The 26,474-nt window shown below is 36.6% G+C and overlaps 2 protein-coding genes across 6 annotated transcripts in view; both read right to left on the bottom strand.

The window, feature by feature from the left end:
• LOC149781761 (uncharacterized) overlaps positions 1–10,476 on the bottom strand; it is a 61,879-nt gene extending 51,403 nt beyond the window's left edge. The window contains exon 1 of one of the 5 annotated variants that reach the window (XM_089935890.1): positions 10,330–10,476. The gene's annotated coding sequence lies outside the window, so the exon portion shown is untranslated. The other 4 variants (XM_089935894.1, XM_089935892.1, XM_089935891.1 and 1 more) reach the window with 4 other exon arrangements.
• Positions 10,477–14,398: 3,922 nt separating this feature from the next.
• Positions 14,399–18,351, bottom strand: LOC149781760 (uncharacterized). Its single transcript, XM_089935889.1, has 2 exons — positions 18,170–18,351; positions 14,399–15,211 (listed from the first exon to the last, which is right to left on the bottom strand). Exons 1-2 carry the CDS (start codon positions 18,349–18,351, stop codon positions 14,584–14,586), a joined length of 810 nt encoding a protein of 269 aa, XP_089792015.1. The 3' UTR covers positions 14,399–14,583.
• Positions 18,352–26,474: the final 8,123 nt, after the last annotated feature.

The following is a 26,474-nucleotide window of genomic DNA, read 5'->3' as shown; positions in this document are numbered from 1 at the left end:
CCCTTGTACGTAAAGTGACCCACGATTTATTCCCATGTTAAATTCCCCTTGTACGTAAAGTGACCCACGATTTATTCCCATGTTAATTCCCCTTGTACGTAGATTTGCCCACGATTTTTGTTAAATTTCCATTGTACGTAGATTTGCCCAGAGGTCCCTGTAATCCTAATTTCCATTGTACGTAGGGTGCCCCACCTTACTACTAGTGTGTGTGTGTGTGTGTGTCATACAGCCAAATACAGCGTATAAAACATAATACATGTAAGTGGAAATTGCTGCATTATTTATTTTGAGATTTATTTTGAGAAAACAATCTGTCGCTGTAATGAGCAGGTACAACCTGTTTTGCAGAAAAGGTATTTATAAGAGCCCAAGTAGGGCATTATATATTGCATTGTCAGTCAAATACTGTAAATACAAACAGAGATCGAATTGAGTCATTGTACTGTAATTATGGTGTTGCATAAAAACTAATCAAAATGCAGTGACGATTACATTTTGAATACATGGGGCGTGCAGTACATGTGGCAAACGCCAGAGTGCAATAAGGCCGTTATATTGGTCTTCTTCCAGTCAAGAGTCCCAAGGACGTCTATTACACACATACCTGTAACACAATAGCTATCAATGTTCCCATTATAAAGTACGCCCATATATAAAGTACGGTTGCCAAAATCATGAAACCTGTGTGAAATTCACACCATTAACAAAGCATTCCGTTGTATACATCTCATTTTCTTGTTCTGTTGACAAAAACAGGTAGGGCCGTCAAGAGGGAGGGGTGGGTGTGGGTGCAGGGTAAATATGCCCGGGCCGAACAACACTTTTTAATTTGATAAAAGAAAATTTTCATTTCAGCAACAGGAGAGGCAAGGGTGTTTCTTACCGGTGATCGCGCTCTGCCGCCTAAGAAATAGGGCTGCAGACAGGGTAGGACAACATGTAAAAAATTCATGGAACCCACAAAGGCCTAGCGGGGTGGGGGTGGGGGCCCACTGCAATCACAATTTGTAAATCATAAGGACTTATTGGAGAATTTTTCATAGGGCCCACAAGTCCTGTCCGCTGCCCTATCTGTGAAAAAAAAATCCGCTGAACCTGATGTATTACATTATCATCTGTCATTCTTTCTTAATATCCATTATTTTTGCCAATTATTACTTAGGAAATTGAACCCAAAATTTGTCCGTATACTTTCTTGTTTATTTTTATTATACTGTATCAGTAATCAACATTGTTGTGCAATGCAATTCAGCATAATTGAAAGTTGTGAGTTGTATCATGACAGTAGAAATGTTGCAATCGGTCTGTTGACATTTTGGATGGTGACAAAATGATAAAGATAAACAAAGAGTCCTTGAAAGAGCATGTCAGTTACATCTCTACTCACTCTGCTTTATGTGAGGCAGCCTAGAAGATGTTAGATGATAGGGACCTTGTATATTGAAAGTCGTAAACAGGGACTAGCGATCTTGCTAAGGTATATTTGGCGTAGTTGTGGAATACAATTTCAGTTTGAATACACAGTTCATCGCATCGCTATATCGCCCGGTGAAATACTACACGATGGAGCCAAATAGAGCGTATAAAACATAATACATGTAAGTGGAAATTGCTGCATTATTTATTTTGAGAAAACAATCTGTCGCTGTAATAAGCAGGTAGAACCTGTTTTGCAGAAAAGGTATTTATAAGAGCCCAGGTATGGCATTATATATTCCATTTTCTGTCAAATACCGTAGATAATAACAAAGATCGAATTGAGTAATTACACTGTAATTATAGTGTTGCATAAAAACTAATCAAAATGCAGTGACGATTACATTTTGAATACATGGGGCCTGCAGTAGATGTGACAAACATCACAGTGCAATAAGGCCGTTGTATTTGTCTTCTTCCAGACAACAGTCCCAAGGACGTCTATTACACACATACCTGTAACACAATAGTTATCAATGTTCCCATATATAAAGTACGGTTGTCAAAATCACGAAACCTGTGTGAAATTCACACAGTTAACAAAGCATTCCGTTATTTACATCTCACTTGACTGACCTGTCAACTGAAACAGACAGGGCCGACAAGAGGGGTGGGGGTGGAGGCAGGGTACATATCTACGGGCCGAACAACACTTTTTAATTTGATAAAGAAAATTTTCATTTCAACAAGAACAGGAGAGGCAAGGGTGTTTCTTACCCGTGATCGCGCTCTACGGTCTAAGAAATAGGGCTGTAGACAGGGTAGGACAACATGGAAAAAATTCATGGAAACCACAAAGATCAGGGGTGGGGGTACCGCAATCACAATTTGTAAATCATAAGGGCTTATTGGAGAATTTTTCATAGGGCCCACAAATCCTGTCCGCTGCGCTACCTGTGAAAAATATCCGCTGTACCCGATATCTTACATTATCAACAGTCATTCTTTCTTAATATCCATTATTTTTGCCAATTATTACTTAGGAAATTGAACCCAAAATTTGTCCGGATGCCTTCTTGTTTATTTTTATTATACTGTATCAGTAATCAACATTGTTGTGCAATGCAGTTCAGCATAACTGAAAGTTGTGAGTTGTATCATGACAGTAGAAATCTTGCAATCGGTCTGTTGACATTTTGGATGGTGACAAAATGATAAAGATAAACAAAGAGTCCTTGAAAGAGCATGTCATTTACATCTCTACTCACTCTGCTTTATGTGAGGCAGTCAAAAAGATGTTAGATGATAGGGATGGTCCTGTAACCTTCTATACTGAAAGTCATAAATAGGGACTAGCGATCTTGCTAATGAACATTTGGCGTAGTTATGGTACACATTCCATCGCATCGCTCCATCGCATGGTGAAATACTTACTACACGATGGAGCTATGGAGCGATTGGCCATAACATGAATCCATAGTTGTGTGTACAATTTAAACGGCTGGCCCAGTCGTTTCTGTTAAGTTTTGACCGACCATATTTATGGAACATAAAGATCATTGACCGTATTGCACTGTTTTATGACTGTTACGTGTATGTGTGTGTGTGTGTGTGTGGTCTGGATTTTTTTAACGTAGCTTTAACAATTTTTAGTGATAATAATAATAATATAATAATAATGAGGACTTTGTATAGCGCCTAATCTTTGGAAGCTCTAAGCGCTTTACAACATTAGACAACACCTATAAGATAAAAAAACATATAATGATATGATTACAAAAACAAACACCATGAAATTAGAAAATATTAAAAAAACATGCTGAGAATATTTAAGGTAGGAAACATTATTAGGTCTTTAAGTTTGTTCTTGCAGTCGAAATAAGTGAGTTTTGAGAGCTCTCTTGAATGTGATCCCTGTGTCTTTATGTCTATGTTCAGTGGGCAATTCAATCCATGTTGCTGGGCCCTGGTATGCAAAAGAACGCTGTCCATATGACTTTGTTTTCATAGTGGGAATAATGAGTATACGATTGTCAAAAGAGAGCGTAAGTATCTTGCTGGTATATACACATGGGTGAGGTCGGATAGGTATGTTGGACTAGAGTCCGACAGTGAAACGGCGCACAGAGAACACATTCTGTGTTTGATTCTGGATCGAATGGATAGCCAGTGTAGGGTACAGAGCAGTGGGGAGGTGTGCTATTATCGTGGTACTCTAAGTATGATCCGAGCAGCTTTGTTTTGAACTTTTTGAAGTTTCTGGAGCAGATTTTGAGATGAACCAGACAGAATTGAGTTACAATAGTCCAGTCTTGAAAGTACTAATGAACACACAAGTGTTTTAGTGGCATCAACTGAAAGATATTTGCGAATTAAGCTGATGCGTCTCAGCTCAAGATATATAGCCTTGCATATGTTCATCACATGTTGGTGCAATGTGAGAGTACTGTCCAGAGTAACACCTAGGTTTCGTACTGATTGTGTGAATTTAATGTTGGTGTTGCTAATATTTATTTTATGAGGTAAAGGATGTGAATGAGAAAGTCTTTGAGCTGTGATCAGAATGGCCCCAGTTTTATCATCATTCATCTGCAGCTTGTTTCAAGTCATCCATGATTTCACATAAGACATGCACTTCTCTACACCTTGGATGGTAGCATCAACTTCAGTTGGGTGGCTAGATTTGTATATTTGGGTGTCATCAGCGTACAATTGGTGAGACACTGGATGATGATCTATGACACTTGAGAGCGACTGAATGTACAGAATGAAGAGAACAGGTCCAAAAACAGACCCCTGTGGAACACCACAACATAGATCAACTGGGCTGGAGTGTATTCCGTTTGCAGATACAATTTGTGTCCTGTTGACCAAGTAGGACTTGAACCACAGTAAGCCCTTATCATGAATGCCAAATACATGCTGGAGACGGTAAAGTAATATAGCATGGTCTATTGTGCCAAATGCTGCAGACAAATCAAGGAGAGAATGTCTTTAACTACTTTTAGAAGAGTAGTTTCAGTACTGTGGCAAGGGCGATATGCAGATTGTACATTACTAAAAAGACTGTTTGAATTTAGATGAGATACAAGCTGGGATAGAACAACCTTTTCTACGATTTTTTTTATATGAATGGGAGATTAGAAACTGGGCGGTAGTTCTTTAAATCGTTATGGTCAAGTGTTGGTTTCTTCAGCAGAGGCTTTACAATGAATTGCAGTTTTGAAAAATGATGGGAATTCCCCGGATGAGAGAGAGGTATTAATAACATCACTTAGTGAAGGCAATACTGGATCTAAGCACTCAAGCAGCAGTGATGTTGGAATTGGATCAGGTTCACATGACTTTGGTGCACTCTTCGCCACGATTGTACGTACGAAATCCATAGAGACAGGTTCAAATGCTGCTAATGGTTGCCGCTCAAATTCTGTATCCCAACTGTATGGTGACGACGAGTCAGTTGAAATTGTGGTGTCAAGCTTATCTCTAATGGTTTGTACTTTGTCACGGAAGAAATTTTCAAACATGTCCAGAAGGTCGACTGGAGAGAATTGTAGATGGAAGTGGTGTAGATTTGTTCCTTGACATTGGCTTGTTAGTAACCTCGAAGAGCTCTTTGTAGCAGAAACTTTCCAAGATCTTAGTAGTGTAGTGGGCTGATTTCGCTGCATGGACTATATTTGTGATATTCTTCTTAGAGGCTTAATAGATTTGCTTATGAATAGTGAGTCTGGTGGAAAGCCAAAGCCTCTCAGCTTTAAGGCGGTCTCTTTTAGCAGCGTGAAGCTGGTCCCTAAGACTGCTATACCATGAAGAACACTTTTGAATTGATACTCTGCACTTGGTAGCTGGGGAATGTTTGTCAAGCAATGAACGCAGGCAGTTAGCTTAGATGTCGTGCATTAGTTTGATTCTATTTATCATACGGAGGTTTCTCTTAGTAGCAGATAAACTTGGAGGGTTAGGGACTGATACGTCAAGATGGCATATAATGCAGAGGTGATCGGATGCAAGGTCATGGGATACCAGGGAGGACCATATAATGTTATGATCAGGTCTATGAAGAATCCAGTCTAAAATGTGACCGTGTTTATGGGTGGGTTGGTTAACTGACTGTTACAGGTTGAAACATTAATGGAATCTATGAGTTTTGATGTATTTGGGTTTCCGGGACAGTCAAAGTGAAAGTTGAAATCTCCAAGAATAACCATGTTGTCACCTATCGAATTTCCATAGTCCAGGAGATTCGGAAACTGCACCAAAAAGAGAGAGTCAGCCAGCCTGTTTTTCTACTAGGAGAAGGGCGGTATAGGCAGAAAAAATGGACTGACCTTTGCTCGAGTGTGAGTGTGGTTTGGACTAGTTCAAACGATGTATGGTCGAAATTGAATGTTGTGGTGTGGTTAAGATGTTTTATCATGGTGTTCTTTGTGATGACAACAATTCCACCTCCGCGAGAATTACAGGGGAACGACTTGATGGAGTAACCAGTGCGTGTTAGATCCGCACACTTGGGTTCATCGCCTGATGTTTTTAGCCATGTTTCTGTCAGGAAAAATAGGTCAATATTCTGGTCGTTGATAAAATTAACTATTTTTGTGCGTTTTTCCGGTGTTCCTACTGACTGGGCATTGAATAATGCAATACGTAGAGGTATCTCGTGGATAGTTGACACAAAGGTTGACGAGTTAATAGAGATTTGAATTAGGTTATCCAAATTAACGGTCGATTTCTTTTCTTAAATTGTTGAGCCGAAATAAGAGAGATAACTGGAATCCTTGTTCCTGTTAGTCATATTGCTACGATGTCTGCAGTGTGACAGTTTAAAGTGATGTCTAGCACTGGGGCAGCATGCCGCAGACATGTAGCATGATGTCCAACCCAATCACATTATCCTGACACCAGGCCGACCAGTGCTAACACTAACTCTTAATGCTGAGCACCAAGTGAGGAAGCTGTTAGTACCATTTTTATAAGTCTTTGGTATGACTCGACCGGGGATCGAACCCATGACCTCACGCATCCGAGACGGACGCTCTAACCATTAGGCCACAGGGGCGGTCTGATGAAAGCTCGTGAAGAAGAGTACACGGGAATTCCACCATGCCGGCTAATCCTGCGCGTAGGGTAATTCTGCGCAACGATAATACTTTCTGTAAACATTCGATCATGTGCTATTTTGGGTAAAAATCCATTTTGTATAAAGAAAGAACGATCGTGCTTTAGTTAAGAAAAGTGATATTCATAAAGTGTTAAAAAACATCTCACACTTGGACTGGAAAGGCATATGAAAATATGATTTCTAAATGTCAACATGTAGACCCACTCCATGACCTTACTGAGCCTGTAACCCAGAAAATCCTGTTTACTTTGTAAATTACTATGTATCTTTCAGAATCGTAAAAAAGTACAGTATCTAAAAGATGGAAATATATACCTTAAAATATTCTGCATCTTAATCCAAGTTTCCAATTTTGCAAGAAGTTGTCCCACACGTTGTTGCTGTTGTAGGGTTTAACGTCATTTTTCAGCACACGATATGCTATACATGGCGGCCAGTATTATTGGTGGAGGAAGAACCCGGGAAAACTCCGGAAAGAACCACCGACCCACGAGAACCTACTGGCAAGCTTTCTCACATACTCACATTAGCCGAATCCGTGACTCGAACCCACGCACAGAGGTGAGATGGCAGTGACCCGTAACGGAGTGTGCTTTAGACCACTCGGCCACTCGGGGTCCCTGTTCCACACGTACAATATCGTCTGCTACCCAACGTGTGAACTTGCCGTAAGAACGGCATTCTCAAGAAATTCCCCTACTGAAATGCTGACAGAAACAGTCGTAAGTAGTGTGATTAATTCCTATAGCCCGATGGATAAACATTTTATCTTTTCATGGCTGTGCGCAGAATGGGCCGATATATCGCGAGTCATGAAAACACAGGGGTGGTATCCCGTGTGTCCAAAATTAATATTTATTTTGAAAAGAATATTCTGGTGACAATTGCCTCTTTTTCACATGGTAAGCAATGCAGTATTTTATTTTTGTCAATCGGTGGAATTTGATAAGTTTTTTGTTTCAATATTGGAGACGGACATGTTAGGTGCGCAGAAATGCCCGACATCATTTAAATAATGTTTCCAAGGTAATGAGAGATATTACTAAGGAGTAGATTTCTTAAACGGTTTAAGTGGGTCAAAATTGGGGTTGAGGGAAATGGACCACACTGCTTTAGTGTATGCGTTATTGTTTTCGTAATGTGTTATAAATCATTTAGATCTCCGAGAAAGCAAATGGTTTTAAAGAACCATTAAAATTTAATTGCTAACGTAACCTTAAAAAAAGGGGACCGAAAGAGTTACAATGTTTTTCGACACAAAGTGAATGCCGTAAAGATCCGTGGGGAGCATTAAATTATTTTGGCAATGGAAAAAGATTAGAAATTTGGAGCGCCTTATGTTGTCATAATGCCATGCTAATCTCTTGTATGCCATTATGACAACAGATAGTGTCACGAGTTGGACAACAATGACGAAACTGATAAAACTTAGTATTTACATCGTTGCAAGGCCAAAATCTGTGTTAAAACAGCAGTTGGAATGATATAATTGTAATATGGCAAGTTTATAAACATGATATACCAAACGTGTAATAACCCACAGCGTGTGCCATGCGACAAACTACAGAATCGATTCAGTAGCTGGCAAACTGCAAGATACAATGACGCAGAAGAAAAAACGGATCTAAGCACTTGCAAGCAGCCATTTTCAGCTTGCATCAAGGTAGAATAGAAAATTCATGACTAGAATTATGAATGTAGCACTCGCAAGCAGTCATTTACAATCATGCAGAAGGAAAGTAGCAATTGCAAACTGCCATGTACAATTTGCGTCAACGAAGAATACAATATACATGGATAGAATAAATGAAAGTACCACTTGTAAGCAGCCATTTACAATAATGCATCAAGGCGGATTACGGTAACATGGTCATGTTGTTGTTGTTATTGGGTTGAACACCATTTTTCAGCACACGATAGGCTACGCATGGCGGCTAGTATTAATGATGGAGGAAGAACCCGGGAAAACCCCGGAAAGAACCACCGACCCACGAGAAGCTACTGGCAAGCTTTCTCACATACCCATATTGGCCGAATGCTAGACTCGAACCGCCGCAGACAGAGGTGAGATGGCAGTGATTCGTAACGGAGAGCGCTTTAGACCACTCGGCCATTCGGGGCCCCAGTAACATGGTCATATTCTGACCAGTAGGGTAATTCCGACCGTGGATGTACGTCCTGCTGTTTACAGCAAAGATATGAAAATTAATTATTGTACTGTGTTCTTTGTTTTTATTTGTGCATATAGTGGCGCTCTACAGTTTCGTATTTTGCATGGGTTAGGATTTTAAAGAAAAAGAACTTCCTCGGCTTTCCTCACTGGTTATACTGGCTATTTAACAAAGACCTTGTATATCTTAGGTATAATGCAAATAACCTTTAATTCCCTGTATTTTGGTGTATGATTGATGCGTGTAATATGGGTTATATAGTATACAGCTTGGCCTTACTTCAGGTGTGCATGTTTCAAAAAAGTGCTAGATCTACTTGGTCATTTTCACTTCCTGAACTTCAGAGGTAAATTGTATCAAAAAGAGCCGATAACGTTTTTTTACATTTTATATATTTGGTAATTCATTCATTGCACTTTCAGAAGCTGGTATTGTCTAGTCTGGCAAAATTAATTTTCCCTATTTTAATAGCTGCTATGTATAATGTACTTTAGACTAATTCAGGCTGATTTTGTTAACACAAGGGAGCAGTCATTTTAGTTAGCAGTGTGCTTAAATCATGTAAAATTTCCAAAAGTACAATATCCAAAGAAATATCATCCACATTACATTAATGTAGCATAGGGGTATGCCAACATTCTCTCCATTGTGCATGTTTTAAATGCGAACTACTTCACCTTACATACGTCACTCTCTCAAAAGTACATATTAACTATGCGTATGCAAAATAGTAAAGATGTTTCTAGGGGACGAGGGCATCGCGTGACAAAATGACGAAATCGCTCCAGTATTCTCTCTTCCGCGCTAGTTCAGAAACGGCATTCAATAACATAATACTTATGTTATCTTAGCTTTAAAAATAATGCTTTGTGTCGCTAAAAATGTAAACATTGCACCAGTTTTATGACAAATAACAATAGCATGCAATGTTCTGTATAGTGGCCGGATTTACCACAGGTTCTTTATCATTAGAGGGCAATTCTGACCAAGAACACAAACTTAAAGAAAATATAGAATTATAAATAGTTTGTATTGAACTTTGAAGAAGAAAAAAAAACAGGAATAAAAATGTAATTAAAAACACAAAATAAAACATTAAAGGTATAAATCTAAAAAATAAAATGTTACTTCTCTCCACAATTATCTCTATAATAACATCCACAATTATCTATATAACAAAATCGCTTTTTATCTGCTATCTTTCTATCTGAACAAAAAAACACTTTAAAAAAACCCAAACAATTTAAAGCTTTTAAATCTGTCAAAATCAACAAAATCTTTGTATTTTATAGACGAACTTGTATATATACGGTAAATATATGGTGGTCGGAATTCACATATCAGAGGTCGGAATAAGCCACAAGACGGTCGGATTTACCCTTTGCATATATAGTCATAATACAGTCACTTTTCAGTAAGAAGAACGCAAATTTATATGCCTTTTGAATATTGAAACTTGTTGCAAGAACCCCGATTGACTGCTTCCCGTATCGTTTTGAGATACACAGTAGCTTCAATAATGAAGTTGTCGATCGCATGTCAACGATCGAAATATGACCAGATTATACTAGAAAATACATACATGTATAGAGTTATGGTGGTAATCCCCCTTCTTACCTGAGATGATTCAATACTGTACAAAACCCCTGTACTCGCACCTTTGTTTTCAACTGTTTTCTTCGGTATCAACCTGGTCCAATGCTTGATAATTATTTTAAATGGGTGGCTTATTGTGCACTGAGCGGCTAATGTGAAGTCACGTGATATTCTTCAGTTACCTCACGGTAAGTAAAGATAAACAGAGAAGGTCGCTGTGTTGTTACCGTTGGAACAGTCACTTTAGATTTGTCTCCCCTTTTTAACCCTTCTTCATAAATATAAGTTTCCTATTTTCGTTTATAATACATCCGGACAAAGAACACAATTAATTTTACTATATGTTCTCTACATTTGTTTCTCAGTAGTGACCTTTCCACTGTGTGACAATCAATACAAATCATATGTTAATCTAAAATACCTTCAAAGATGACTTCACGGTGAAGTTCTCATCAAAGGTTGGCCTGCTCTTTTTTGAGATGCTGGACTATCAACATAGCAGCATGTAAACAGAACACATGTTTCACTTCCGGATCATCACCAAGGCCTTATTACTCACTGTGCACTATCACCGAAATACACACAGACAACAACACCCTGAGCTCATATTCTCAAGAATAAACAATTACCTTTAAATCCCTACCCAAAAAGCATAAATAAAACTCTTCTATCACCACCAAGATGAGAGAGGGAAAAATGTTCTAAAAATAGACTAGAACTACATTCGTGGGTACTGAACTGGAAGTATTAATTGCGACCCGATTCCATCCAGGCAGGAATGTGAACGTTCCTTCACAGCTCTTTTCTGAAGCCCACCACAGTGTGAGTAACTCTGTGAATTATCGTTAATGAATCGTATATTAATTTCTGATATGGATGTTAATCGAAAATGACAATCAGTTCTGACATAGGATGGATAACAATACGCTATGCCACGTGTCTTGCGAGTGCATATGATACCCTTTATTGGTGTCAGATTCATCATAAACATTCTTTTTATGTCATCATTTAAACCCTCTTAGTAACAATCTTCGTTAAGCCACGGTAGAGATTTTAAGTGGGACGTACCTTATAGTGAATTTCAAAGTATGGAAGTACATAAAGGACGTTAATTCCTTCATGATGAATACCTGTAACTAACTCTGTCTCTCAGAAACTCGATTTGCTGAGTCAGTGGCTGGCCTCCTCTAACAGGATCGTCAAAGCTATCAACATACTAACACTTTGGCTCGACATGCTCGCTGCCGTACATGCATTTTCCATGGGAGATAACTATAATGGTTGGAGATAAAGTCGGGGGGGGGGGGAATTCAACAATTTCAGTCTGAAGTTTTCTGATAACAGCATTGTTAGATGAGTTTGTAATGATTTAATGCTACCATGTTTTAGCACCAACAGCAACACCACTGATGCATCCACTGAGTCACCCCAAGCCAGTTTCCAACACTGCTAGTTTCGTGGCAATAGCTGCAAGTTGATAAGTGATTGGGCTTCATCATGAACGGCACCAAAAATGTGTACAATGGTATCGATATACAACCTCTCCATATTTAGTTCAGTTTGTAGCGATTTAATGTTATCCAGCAGCGACGGCCTGGTTGCTGCCACTGTTATTATTTCCAGCCTGGTTAGTTTCCTGGCAATATTGGCAAGTTTTACTGGATTGTCTTGTTTTCAAAAAAATAATATAAAAAATCAATGAGTGTTTAACCGTTTTACTGTCAATGCGGTGATAATTTGATTTATCGACGACACCCAGCCTGTTTGTGAGTGTTGATTCCAGTTTTGACAATATCTAGTTTAGATTGTAACATTTTAATGTTATCCAACGTTACCACCATCATCTTTATTGTAATATTTTAACATCATCATCATTTCTTTTCAGCACTATTCGATGGATACCAATTTGGTATACCAGCTTCACCTGAGAACTCATTGTCAAACATTCTGTTAAAAATATTGCTGTAAATGTCAACTAACCGTAATTTCTGTGGTAGATACCTTGAAAAGCCCATACACTGCTCCTTGCTATTATTTATGGCACTCCCCCAATCATACATTGCAGCAAAAGTAGGCATTTTCACACATTATGACTATTTCTTCAAACTAAATTTTTTTGAATAACTGCAATGGAATAAATCATTCCCGATAATTTTAAATTTAACGGGATATATATATATATATATATATATATATATATATATATATATATATATATATATATATATATATATATATATTACAATGTCTAATTATGTAATATTTCTAGTTGAAACAGTAGTTCAGGGTTTGGTGTGTGATACAGAATCACAGACTGAATATCTGTATTGAGTGCCAGATTAACCGTGTTAGATTAAATGGATATGTAATAATATTTAAGCATCTAATTTTTCAGTTTTTAAGAAAGTATAAATATACAAATATTTCAATAAGTAATCATGATTAAATAACTACGTAAGTTCTGTAAGGAATAAATCTGACAACTTTATGTGAGCCTCATATAATTTGAAATAATATTTTGTTATATTTGTTGTCCTTTTATATAGCGGATGTTGACCTTGTATGATTGTTTGGGTACTAATTACAGATCTTAATTGCACGCCACATTGTTACCGTGCTTTTAGCTAATTATGTTATTGGATAAATAAGGGATATCATTACATTTATTAAGTATTAACTAAATGTTTCATTTTTCATCTCACTTATCAGTTGGACTTTGTAATCTCCTTGCATCTGTTTTACATGGCAACGATCATATTAAATTCCTTCTGAGATATATGTTGTTATTGTTTATTGTTTTATTCCCCATGTCGTCACTACTGTTTAGCTTACTCATACACTCTCATTGGTTTTTATAATTTTATTGTTTACCTTATTTTAAATGCTTTAACAACAACCGTGGTAACATTGCATCGGAGTGAATAATAAACCATAGTGCTAACTCCTGCAATTTCTAAACTAGCATCAACAATCACCCATTCCACGGTCATGCTAATCTGTATCTGGTAAGAACAAAACTTGTAAGCATTTACTTCATTTTCATCAACTTAAAATTAATTCCTTTTGTCTACAGGTAACAATGGTGGGATGCGTTTATTTTTTTCTTCCATTCATTGGCATGAAAAAGAGAGCCTTTTCGTTTCGCTCCACTTTAGACTTTACATGGTGCTTAGAAAACCAGATGTATCCAGGTTTGGGTTGTTCTGGTGTTTGTTTTAGATTTGATACCTGTATTTTGACAGTTTTATTACCACTTATTTTTATTTGACTCCATGTCCGATTTATCTATTTAGAGTGTCAGAAATGAATTACTTTGTCTTGGAGTATTACTTATTATATAAGATTAACAGTAGTAAACTTATTCAACAATCGAATCTGAATTATCCCATTTATGACGTAAACGATAATTTTTTCATTGGAATCTGTTCGGATACTAAGCATCGTGAAATGCACGTTGTAATTGCTAGAGTTGAATTTAACCATGTTTTGTAAAGAGTGTTAATTAGGTTGATTGTCTCTATGCCATTTATTACTGTGAATTCACAGATTTCTTTAAGTTACAATTTTACACTAGATTTACATCATCTCTGCAAATGAATTTACATGTACTTTAACTAATGTGCCTCATTGTTTTTGATGTGACTTATTAGGTATGGCAAATTTAAAAATCGAACTTTGGGCTTGATTTTTAAAACATGAATTTCAAACCTATGGCAAGTAGTCAATTTTGCCTGAGCTACTTGCTTGTTTCTCCTTCACAGGCTTATTTTTATCATTTTAGCTCTGCTGACTTAGCCTTTTCAAAATTCTTATGGACATTTTTCTAGCTGTCTTAAATAGACTGGTTACACTACAATAGTATTATATTTTTAAATGACAATTAAAATTGAATTTAAGATCTACATGAGCACAGACAATGCAACAGTAGTCATGCAGCATTTCGTCTTATCACAGTGACAATCTATCCCACTGTTGTGTTATAAGGTGGTTCTAATTTCTTTGAGTAACCTAAAGTGATGAACTTTGTCATAGCAATTCATTACGAAATATATTTTCCACCCCAGCCCCCAACAAAACAACAAAGCCAGAATAAGCACACAATTGCATAGCCATAACATGACAGAACTTGAACATTTTCAGCAAAATTTGGAAATATTACATTAGGATGAAAATCACATAGCTTTATCTACTTCAGATGTCAAAGACCCGAATCTTGTTATTTCCTTGATCCTGATACGTATGTCTTATGCATTACTGGTACGGTCTGCAGTACATCTACAGATCAATGTTTGACCTGTTAGATGATCTCTCCTCAACTGTGGCAAACACGCGTGCTGGACCTCCGCTTCCATCGTACAGTTTTAGAACAGCCACGTACACCCAGGCAGAGCCATCTTCCGGTATCATATCTAGATTTGCTACATTCTCTAGCCCAGGCACGTTGGTTTTTCCCAGAACCTGATGTGTGGAGAAGTTCTTAGATTGACCATAATCAGTAGAGGGCGTATCCACCCCGATCACATTCACAGATCGCTCGTTGGTAAGCCAGTTAGCTGCATCCTCGTGGAATCCTGGGAAATGAAACGAAGATGGTTCGTTTGGTGTTGAGGAACCAAATACAAGTGTTTTGTTGGGATAGTGCAACGACCATCCAGAATTCATTAATACCACAGCTCCGTTAGGAATACGGCCATACTTAGCTTCCCAGTTCTTTAAATCATCTACATTAACCACGTAGTCTGAATCTTTGGCTGCTTTGTCCTTGACATTGATAATAACCCCAGGGCCTGCCAGTTTTTCCATAGGAATTTGATGCAAACGCCAACCACCCTGCGCAAAGTGGGCCGGAGCATCCAGATGTGTACCTCCATGTTCTGGCGTACCAAAGAAGTTGGACTCATACCTAGGGAAGGAAAATGAAGGGAGAAAAAAAATGCATAACAGACAAATGAACATTTTCTCTGAAGGTGGACATGTGTGACTTCCCTTTGCATATGGTCAGAAATCGATTGGGGGACGAATGTGTTGGCTCAGTAAGTGTTAATTCACATTTATCATAAAAGCTAAGCACAAAAATGCTTGAGTTTGGTCGCAGTTTACAGATAATATATAGTTTTACATCATATAACTAAGATCTGAATTATTTCAATATTCTTTTTATATAGAGACATTTTATTCCAAATGATCTTTAACATTTGTAGCCCTTCACTGCACAGAAAGCATGATTGTATGCAATGGCGTATGAAAGATCAATTCGCCTGCCGACTTTTTAACTTTTGCAGAAATTACTTTCTGACTAATAATAATTATTATAAGTTAAAGTACGAGGTTTCCTATGTAACATAGGTACCTAGGATGGTAACAGTTAGAAGAAGGAGTTTGATTCCTGGTCTGTCAGATTGTATGTTTAACAAGATGGAGTACAATTAAATATATCACAAGTATGCCACTCCTCCGCCCTTTCACTCATGCTACCATAGATATGGCATTCCAGGTGCGACTTTAAACTGCTTTTTTAAGTGATTTCTTTGTGTCTGTGTTTGGAGATGTTACCATGCCACATTTTTACTAGTGCTGTATTGGAATTTATATCAACTTTTTACCAAGTGATCAAACTAGGCAGAGACAACTCTATTTACACCATCCTCAATTTCAGCTACATGTATTCTTGTAGGACGCGTTGCATTAAAATGCAGTGCACCTTTACATCTGCAAAACACAGCTAGCATCAAAAGTCACCAGTGTAGCTTCTACAATGAAAGATATGATTTAAAAATCATGCAGTGACTGTGATGTGACTACAAACAGGCAGACAGACTGGTGACCATAATTTTCTTTTTGCAACAGGGTACTTTGATGTGGAGGGCACTATTAGGGACTGATCATTTTATTTGGGGGAGGGGTGCAGGAAATGTCTTCCCAGCAAGGATACATGTATCATTATTTTTGTTGTTTTTTTCTCAGGACAATTTGTGTTAAGCTGTTATGATGTATATAACTATTTCATTTCCTCTTCAAAAGAGGGTAAGCGCATTGTTTCAAGCTATTTAGGTGTCAGATACTTTGTTTTTTTTTAAAATATAAAATCTCAATTCCCATGCCCCACCCCACCTCCACTGAAAATGAAATGATAATTTTCTTTCCTGGGCTAAAAGATTGATCCCCTTTCGTTTCTACGTTATTTGTTAAATAAAGTGGTATCATGAAAAATTTGGCAACCTCAATGCTCTAGATTTCGATCTAGTTATTTTTTTTTTAGTTTTTTAAATTTCATGTCATGCTATTGTAATATAAGATTGCATGTTGGACTTGACCTTATCCAAAATTGAGTTCATTTTTGTTTGACCCATTTTGATTTTTAAAATTTTGTTTATTATTCTCTATATGTATTATTATTATTAATAGGAGTAAATGTTCTTTGTCTAGGTCTACGTTTTGGAATTTCCTAAGTATAATCAAGGCTGCGAAGTGAATTGTACATGTTATGGATTTGAATTTGTAAACATTAGGATAATTCTAGAAGGTTATTTTCCATTCGATATTTTTTTCTTTTTCTAGAAAATGCTAATTGTGACATGAAGTCACGTAGAGAACTACTGTAACTGAGAGGATATTTTCAGGTGTGCCTTTAAGACCTAGCACTTTTAAATTGTATTATATGTTGTGTCCAGTATTTCATTTCTGGGCTTGAAAATTTATTTCTTCAAATTAGTTAATTCAAGTGAGTAAAACACTCACTTGAATTAAATAATTTGAAGAAATACAAAATTACTCTGATAAAATTGTTCGATAGAGCCATTCACTGGAATTTATACTGAATTCAGACCTTGAATTATATTACTCTGATTCAACAAAAGACTTGACGCTTCAGCACTCTACAAGCTACCACAGACACATCATCATTGTCAGGTTTTGGATTTATTCTGGGCTTGTACTGAAAATTAGTTATGACTTTAAATTACTATGATTTGTGTCTGTAATTCTTTGATTATATTGGGATTTAATTCACAATAACGTAAATTCTTTTTTCTCATTTTCACATTGTATTGCTGGGAAATAAATTATTTATTGAATTTTATGAAGCTTACTCTTTCTTGTTACATTTTTAAGAGCACAGAATTGTAACAGCACATTTGGCATTCATGATTTTGTAATTAGGGTTTAACAATTTCAAGGCAAAACAAAATATTATTTTAAAATTACATACAGGCCTTATGTATATGGCATATTAGAGAGAGGGGAGGGGGTAGAGACAATATGGATAATCTTAACATTACCAGTCCAATTAGGATCGAAAGAATAATTAACTATCAATGACTGAAATAAAAACACTTACGATACTTAATATATAAAAGAGTCACACAAGGTTAGGATATGAAATCAGCATATGTAGCTATCGAGGTTTCTATTAAAATTCTAATTTGTTCATGCTTTTGCCAAGAAATATGCTTAATTTTTTCTAATTTATTTTGGTGTTCATAAATGTTGATATTTGAAAGTCTTCACACGTATGTAATACTATTCCTTAAACAAAATCATTTAGGCTGTCCAAATGAAATCACACTCAAAGAGGTAAATGAATTTATTATCCAAAACATTATTAGACATTTGGTACATTTTCTTCAACACTAAATAATCATACCTCAATAACAACGACCCTTTGTGCTATTCATTTAAAGCATTCTTACAACAGAACAGATGCATGCCCAGAACAATACAACTTCATCTGCATCTAGTATATGAATATCAGTTTTGTATTCACTGCTCAAGCTTTTCGCACAATACCAACAGAGCTTGAGCCCAATTAACCTCAAATTTCATTGTGATCTACATATGAAAATAAAAGAAATAATACACTCACCAGAAACCATACGGCTGAACAATTCCTCTGAATAGTTTTGTAAAGTTATATAGCGGATTTCCTGGCCAGTAGACAGTACTTGGACTTAGTGTGTGGGTCAAGTCAATCACTCGAAGTTTCGGGTGACCTTGGACCGCAAGGATTCCGAATAGAATAATTATATCGTAGATATGTTGTTTCATCATCTGCAAAAACAAAATGTCAGTATCAGTATCTCAAAAACTATTATGAACTACAAGGTATTGCAAGCGTTTTCTAATAACGGTATAGTATATACTTGCCACTATCCAGCCTAACTAAACTGCAAGCCCCATATCTGCCATCACATAATGCACTAGCAGATCTTAGACTGTGCATTTGGTTAGGAGTAATCATTAGAACAAATAACAAGGTTATTAGAAATGCTCAAATGCTGTGGTAATTAGGATGATGCAGTAAAGAACACTATAGCATGCAGTTCCTTTTTGGCAGAACTTTTCATGGTTATACGAAAACATGATTGGTTTGGTTTGATTTCCTGGTTTGGCGACTTTTTTCAGTACATAGTTGGCCATACATGGCATCCAGTAGATTCAAAAGAGGACAAATCCAGGAAGACCCACTGACCCACAGAAAACTATTGGCAAGCTTTTTCAGGTACTCACGTTGGCCAAACCAAGACTTGAACCCACTTGGCCATAGGTCAGATTAGTCTGATAAATCCCCACCCAAAATAAAAAATGTGTTGATACTGATGAATGAAATGTAGATCTGATGCTGCATATTCATCAAAATGTGCAAATTTTCTGTATTACAATCTTTCCGAGAAAAAAAAACAACCTGTGTACACTTTAGACACAAAGGTAATTCATAACAGACCGCTCCGGTGGCCTAGTGGTTAGAGCGTCCGCCTCGGATGCGGTAGGTCCCTGGCCGAGTCATACCAGAGACTTACAAAAATGGTACTAACAGCTGCCTCGCTTGGCGCTCAGCATTAAGAGGTTAGTGTTAGGACTGGTCGGCCTGGTGTCAGGATAATGTGTCTGGGTGGGACATCACGCTACATGTCTGTGGCATGATGCCCCAGTGCTAGACAACACTAAAAAACTGCCACACGGCAGACATCGTAGCGATATGACTGAACAATTTTTAAACTACGTTAAAAATCCAAATCACACACACACACTCACACACACACACACACACACACACACACACACACTTCGTAACATCCATATCTAGTGCCAAATTCAAAATGGCCACATGAAACAGGGCTGTGCTATTCCACGTGGAATTGCGAGTCACCAAACAGAATTTTCTCTGGAAATATAATGTACATGGCAACAAAAGAACCTTTCAGCCAACGCTATCTCGACAGCCGCGAGTAATAACGGTAAGTGTATAAAATGTACACCGATGTGTACAGCCGAAATTGGCTGCAGAGTTGTGGGTCTCTGTTTTAATTAACAGGTGATATCATCCCGATAACCGTTAATCAATATCATCAAGGATGAAGGGCCGATTTTTCAGCCCAAGGGCAGATGTGAGTGATCTGTGAAGATGGAGTGTAATAATGTGCTGCTACCACTTGAAGACCATGGGGGTAGGGTGGGGCGAGTGGCTTAGTACACAGGGCCGTGGTTTAGAACGCTCGCCTTTACCGATCACTGCCATCTTGCCTCTGTCGGCGATGGTTTAGGTCTCGGCCTCGGACGGTAGCTTCACGTGGGTTGGTGTCTCTTACCGGGATTTTCCGGGTTCTTCTTCCAGTTAGTTATACTGGCCGCCATGACTAGCCAGCTTATCGTGTGTTGAAAAATCGCGTTAAAACCAAGGCAAGACCATTCACAACGGGTCAGTCATATAGATCATATCATACCTTGAATGCATGCTATAGCTGCCAGCAAGTAGGTCAAGTGCGAAAAGACTCCTTTCCTGAAAAGAACCAGTTCTTTTCACGAAAAGGACTTACCATCAGCGAAAAGGACAGAGGATGTTCTTACTAACAGTTTCAATGACTATTTCTGTTTCACAAATGATTTTTTGTGTAGTAATTCATTTTACACATCATTCCACATGTCTTTTATAATATAAAGTGCGAAAAGGATACTGCACATTTTTGCAAAGTTTCGATCAATATTTCTATTCCACGATTTAAATTAATTTGTGCATTATCTCATTTTACACAGCATTTTTTTTAATATAGAGTATTTAAAATGTTGTGTTTTTTTTTTGTTGCGAAAAAGATCCTTGTCACAAAATGGACGTAATGTCTTCAAAAAAGACCCTGTACAGTTAGTTTTACAATCAGTTTCAATCAATATTTTTTTTTACGAATGAAGTTAATTTGTGTATTAAACCGAATGAAAATATATTTTTTTATTAAACTGAATCAAACTTGTATACAGATTTATTTCCCCCAAAAAATCAATATTACCTCAGATATTGTTTATCAAGAGAACGACGTGAAATATGGGTTCTTTTGTTCAGATTTTCCTGCTAACATTATAAATTATTTTGATAATATTTAAAACGAAGAATCACAGGAAAACCAAACAACAGGGGAGGGTGGGTGGGGAAATACCTTTGTCGCAAACTAAGGCCAAATTTAAAGCTGTCCTGGTAATTTTTCAGATTTGTTTAACCTCTGTTTGAATAGTCATATGTGTCATACTGAAAATCCATGCATTTCATTGGAACGAAATTACGTTTATGTTTTGAAAGTACCTCATACATGGAGTAGTTTGATAATAAGTTATTGTTAATGATATATCTACAGTATTATTCCTCAAAACAAAAGATGTACAATAGAATGAAATTACATCCATTCTCCTTAATTGGATTTTTAAAAAATTGCATATCAAATGTAACTTTCAGTTTAATTTCTTCACTGTGACAAAAAACATTAGAGACACTTTGAAATGAAGAAAAAGTAAGCAGTTCGCAAGTATAAAGGTGAATATTTGTCATATATTGTTTCTTTACTATTTTTCAGAGAGAAAATGCTAATGGTTGTTAGTGAAACAACTACTACTGAGGTATTAAAATATGTTTGAATGCTAATTTGTTTTTAATATATTGTTTGATGGATTTGTGCATTTTGTTTTGTTTAACTTTTCAGTAGGTTTGTGTCATCTTGTTTTTTTTTTCTTTTCATTTCCTTCATTTGTTAAACAAGATGCTTTATGCTAGAAGAAGAAAAAAGCGATATCATTTCAGGTGTATCAGTAGTCGATCACTGCACTTTGGTCTTTAAAGAGCTGCTGATTGCAAATCTGTATATAAATTATTACAGGAACTTAAGATACGCAACTAAATTTCACATTTTCTGTATTGTTATGCATTGTTATAATTTGGATCATGGGCGATTGCATTATATATGTAATCATGTTATAACAAAGTGTGTTATAACGATGGAGAGCTATAGCTAATTATACATGTACGTAGATACGCTGCACAATCTGATTAAAATCAGATCTCTGCTGTCCTACGTGAAGTTCTTACTACGACCTCTTAGGGGTCATTTTATGGTGACCTTTGAATTATCCAATCGAAATGCAGCTTTCAAAAAGCTGAAAGTGAATAAAATGGTTCGATACACATTCATGCTCTTCATCCACACTGTTCAGTCTCCAAACGCGAAGATATAAGACTTCATCTGATTGGCTGATAAAATTAGCGATTGTGGTAATAACATCGGTTGCCAGAACATGACCCCTAAGCGGTCTCTGTCAGATCTTCATGTATAACAGTGGAGATCTGAATTTAGTAAAACTGATATGCTGCAGCAATTTATCACAGTTAATACACGTAGATGTTAACAGTTTATGCAAATAAAGCCCGTGTTTTTCACACAAATGTCCCATACTGAGAAGATAGCTGCAGTACTGTCATGTAGATTTAAAGTATGGTATAATTTCTTTGCTTGCTTGAGTATGTATCTTAACTAAACTTTATTGTATACAGCTGTATGCAAGAGCCAAAGGGTTGCATTTGAATACATAACTAACAAATATAACAATAGCTCTGTTTTTATTGATGATATGCAGATGAAATAGGTGCAGTTTTAGGATGGGTGGGTGTTGGATAACCAAAGTCTGTAAATTTTATTCGAATTCATGAAAATTAATTTCTTACAATATCATAATTGCAGTTATGCTGAGTATAGTGGCAATAGCATTTCATACAGTTATGCTGAATATAGTGGCAATGACATTTCCTACAGTTATGCTGAGTATAGTGGAAATGGCATTTCCTACAGTTGTGCTGAGTATAATGGAAATGGCTTTTCCTATAGCTATACTTAGCTGTGTATTTGCCGAAATTGTGGAGCAGTTGTAATGATTTGTCTTTATTGGATACTTGGCTTAATTTTTTGTATATGTAAGGGCCTGCTTATGCTTCAATAAATTTCTTGATAAACATTGTTTTTCACTGTTCTTTTTTGAGCTTGAAAATTAGATTACTTGGAACTGTCTTTTCGTCTACCGCAGGCATACCAGCTGAAACGTTTAATTCGCTTCAATACATCAAATTCAGAACCAAATTCGAGCGAAGATTTAAAGAAATATCAATTGCTATAAAATGAGTTAACATACAAATTAATTTCATTCGTGAAATAGAAATATTGATTGAAACTGCTAGCAAAAACGTACTGGGTCCTTTGCGCAAACAGTAAGTTCTTTTCGCGATAAGGACCAATTTTTAACACTTTACATTATTGAGAATTATTAACACATTAACCCCTGGAGGTTTTTGTCATTTTCGCCTGAATTTCGAGTAGGAAACACATTTTGAAAGCTATTTCTGAATACATCATAATGCATCAACTTCCAGGTGATTTTCCAAGAATCTAATGCCTAGTTGTGTTAGAAACATCGTTTTTCATTGGCTATTTGGCTCGCGCACTCTTTATTCCAAATGCCTATCTTATCTTACTCATTGCAAAGGTTCATCTGTCTGTTTGCAGTTCATACCAGTCTGCCTTAGATCTGAGACCAAAAAGTCTAAAATCCGAACACAAAATCGGATTCCCACCACGGGCGAATTTTGGGTGGAGAAACATTTAGTCCAAAAATTAGGTTTTTCCCTCTGTATTTTGTAGTGCAACTAGAACTTTCAGATTATTTGGTATCATTGTAGAGCTACATGTGTCTACCTTTCTATAATACCACCCACTTTAGTGTATCATACATGGCCTTGACGCTACAGAGCTCGGCAGTAGGCTACTACCTCCTGCCACGTAAAATCGTCGCCAGGGGTTAATGAGTTAATTGCTATGTAAAAGTAGTTAACACACAAATTAATTAAATTTGTGTAATATAAATCTTGACTGAAACTGTTAGTGAAAGCGTACTGGGTCTTTTTCGCTGAAGGCATGTCCAGTCCTACAATGTAAGACCTCGACACTGATATTTATGTTTTGAGCGCCAAAACATAAACATCAGGGTCAAGGTCTTACATTGTAGAACTAAAGGCAAGTCCTTTTCGCAAATAGGACCAGTTTAGCGGGGAAAAAAAAAAACATTTTTAACACTTTATATTAGAAGAAGGTATATGCAGTATAAAATTAGTTACTACACAAAATAATTTGATGTACGATATAAACTGTTAGTAAATCATCCAAGGTTCTTTTTGCAAAAAGGAGTCTTTTTCGAACTTGACATCCACCGGCTGCCCCGCCATTCAACCACCAACACCATGGCTATTTAAGAGCGCCGCTAAACTTGCATATATCATTAAGTTATCGAAAATTCATCAGACATGAACATTAATCGCATTTCTATGTGATTGTTTTAAATGAAAAAAATCGTTATTTCTTTATATTTCTCATCTCTCTTGTCTGGTTTGTATTAAGAGAGGAAGATTTCTTTCCCTTTCGGACAAGGGAACAAACTCTGCCATCCTTATTAGTTGATTATATTACGCAGAATTTCTATAATTTTGACACATAAAACAAAATGTAGTTTGATTTTATTTAATGGTATACATGTATCATGGGTAGCTGAGGGTGTCAGACATTAAAATCATTTTGATTAAGTTAATGAATGCACGCTAATTTGAATGAAAAGAAATCAAACGTACCACACGCTGTCACTATGTATAACAGAGCCGAACATTTTTTAAAACAATAATTAACATATTGCTAATGGTCATTCCCACTAATCACACGGTTATTTATTGATATCTGCAAATAAAGATGTCGATAGTAATGAGGTCTTTAATCCTCGGTTAATACTCTGATAATCTTAATTAAAACAAACTGCTAAGTCGAAGAAAAAAAAAAGGGTCAACAGTAATTATAATAAAGTCACTTTTAGTAAGTTAATGAATGTACGCTAATTGGAATGAAAAGAAAAAGGTATGAAAATCAAACTTACCACACTGTAAATTTGTACAAAAGTCGAAATTTTGAATTCCGTACCAATTTTTTTTCTCAAGTTTTAATAAAGGTGTTTGTGTAAATTTAGGATTAATTTTTATTATATCACGATTACAGCGGTTGCTACTGGTGGTGTGGTATTATGGTGTTGTACCTTGCTACAAGGTGTCCGCTTTATTTGACTATCGTTATCTAGAGGGTGATCGCTCTCGGTATTGTTGCACGGATCGAGTAAATTTTAAACTAAAGTGTGAAATTGTAGCTGGAATAAATAGAGATCTAAGCAGATATATAGAACAGAATGACTCAACCTAGTGTAATTTTATTTTTTAACCAATTACATAAACAACTGGGATAATACATTACATTAGGAAGATACACTTCTTTTTGGAATAAACCTTTCTCCGAATTTCAAACACATATATATTTATATAAATAGCCGATTAGTTTTAAATGATTGAATTAGTTCATCATATAATCGAGTGAATGATCGAAGTCATTGCCTTGTACAACTTCATAACCCGCTTATTCCGGTCCACTCCAACTTTACTGTGGTGGTTCCTCTAGGTCCTTTCGTTTTTTTCCCTTTTTCCGACCTCCCTACTGTCTCGCCTCTTTTCGGCCCTCATACTTTGTGTGGGTAGGAGGATACGTAAGTACGTAGATACTTAGGTAAGTAGGTAAATGGATACGTCCGTGGAGCTATTTCCCCTTACAAAATAAACAGAAGCGACCTGAATCTTGTCAGTTGTCCTACTGTGAACAAATCAATACTCCCCTCTCGTTATGTCAGATATCGTTCTATCGAAATTCAAACAGACCGAAGGCTGCCTGGTCAAGCTAAACATGGCAGACCATAAACAAACCCATTTTCACAAGATTAATGTACTTCCTAATGGCCATTTCTTTACTGATTCCCATTAACATTGCACGAGACATAACGATTCCGGTTTCGTCTCAATTACACAAATGAATTAATGAAATTCATCACATGGCTTGGCTACGAAACATTCAAGTCTTTATGATACGTGTCATCATCTAAGATCGGTTAATTCAAACGGATTCTCGTAACTCATATCAGCTAAAGTAATGCACAAAATTCTTAGATTTCTATAATAATCAAGACGACAAATTCAAATAATTCGTCACACTTCTATAAAGATCATTGTACGAATTCAGATATCTGAATTCAACAGTTATATGCATATAAAGAATAGTGATCTACGAATTTTAACAAATAAATTCATACAAATATAAACATATAAATTCAAGCAAATCATTATATTGGTATCAACGAACTACATAAAACTGACGCAAATACCTTGTGCTTTCAAGCTTTGTTCGCTTCTGCCGCCAAAATTGTGTCCGTTGACTTTCCAGACATTCGGTTCTTTTGACAGATGTTTTACGAGAGAATGTGTTCAAAATTTACTCTCGGAGTCCCTTATATTTTCACTCTTGCCGGAAAATTGCAGACTGACTAGACTTTTTCGATGAGGGCAATTTAACCCCAAGAAATTTTCGTGTGGGAACCATGCTCCTTATTTAGTTTAACCAATCAGGATTAAATATATTTACCGCCTTTTATAAACAGTCGACAAAATTGTGGTTAGGATGACTTCCAGAATTCAAACAACAGATCTGGAAAATTTCAAATCTAATAGTTCCGATATAAAATCGAAGGTACCCTTCCTTTTTCTAGTTATCTCACGGCTAAATAAACAGAATAAAAAAAATCAATGATTTTGGTCAGGTGCGCAAAGGACTTGATTTAAGATAAGGTCAGCCGTAAAATACAAATGTGGTTTGCGAAATTTGTGCAGTCGTGTGACTAGGAATGCAAATCGCGAGATACAGGTCCAATTTTATCAAAGTTGAAGTTTCGTCTCGTCTTTAAGCGGATTAAGGTGGTAGGGGACAGTTTTGTAAATTTACCCCTGTCAG

The sequence above is a fragment of the Sinohyriopsis cumingii genome, chromosome 15 (assembly GCF_028554795.1).
Source record: "Sinohyriopsis cumingii isolate HCF-2022 chromosome 15, ASM2855479v2, whole genome shotgun sequence".
Classification (NCBI taxonomy): Eukaryota; Metazoa; Mollusca; class Bivalvia; order Unionida; family Unionidae; genus Sinohyriopsis; species Sinohyriopsis cumingii.
Note: the sequence above shows the minus strand (reverse complement) of the source record. Positions and strands in the feature narration are given on the sequence as shown.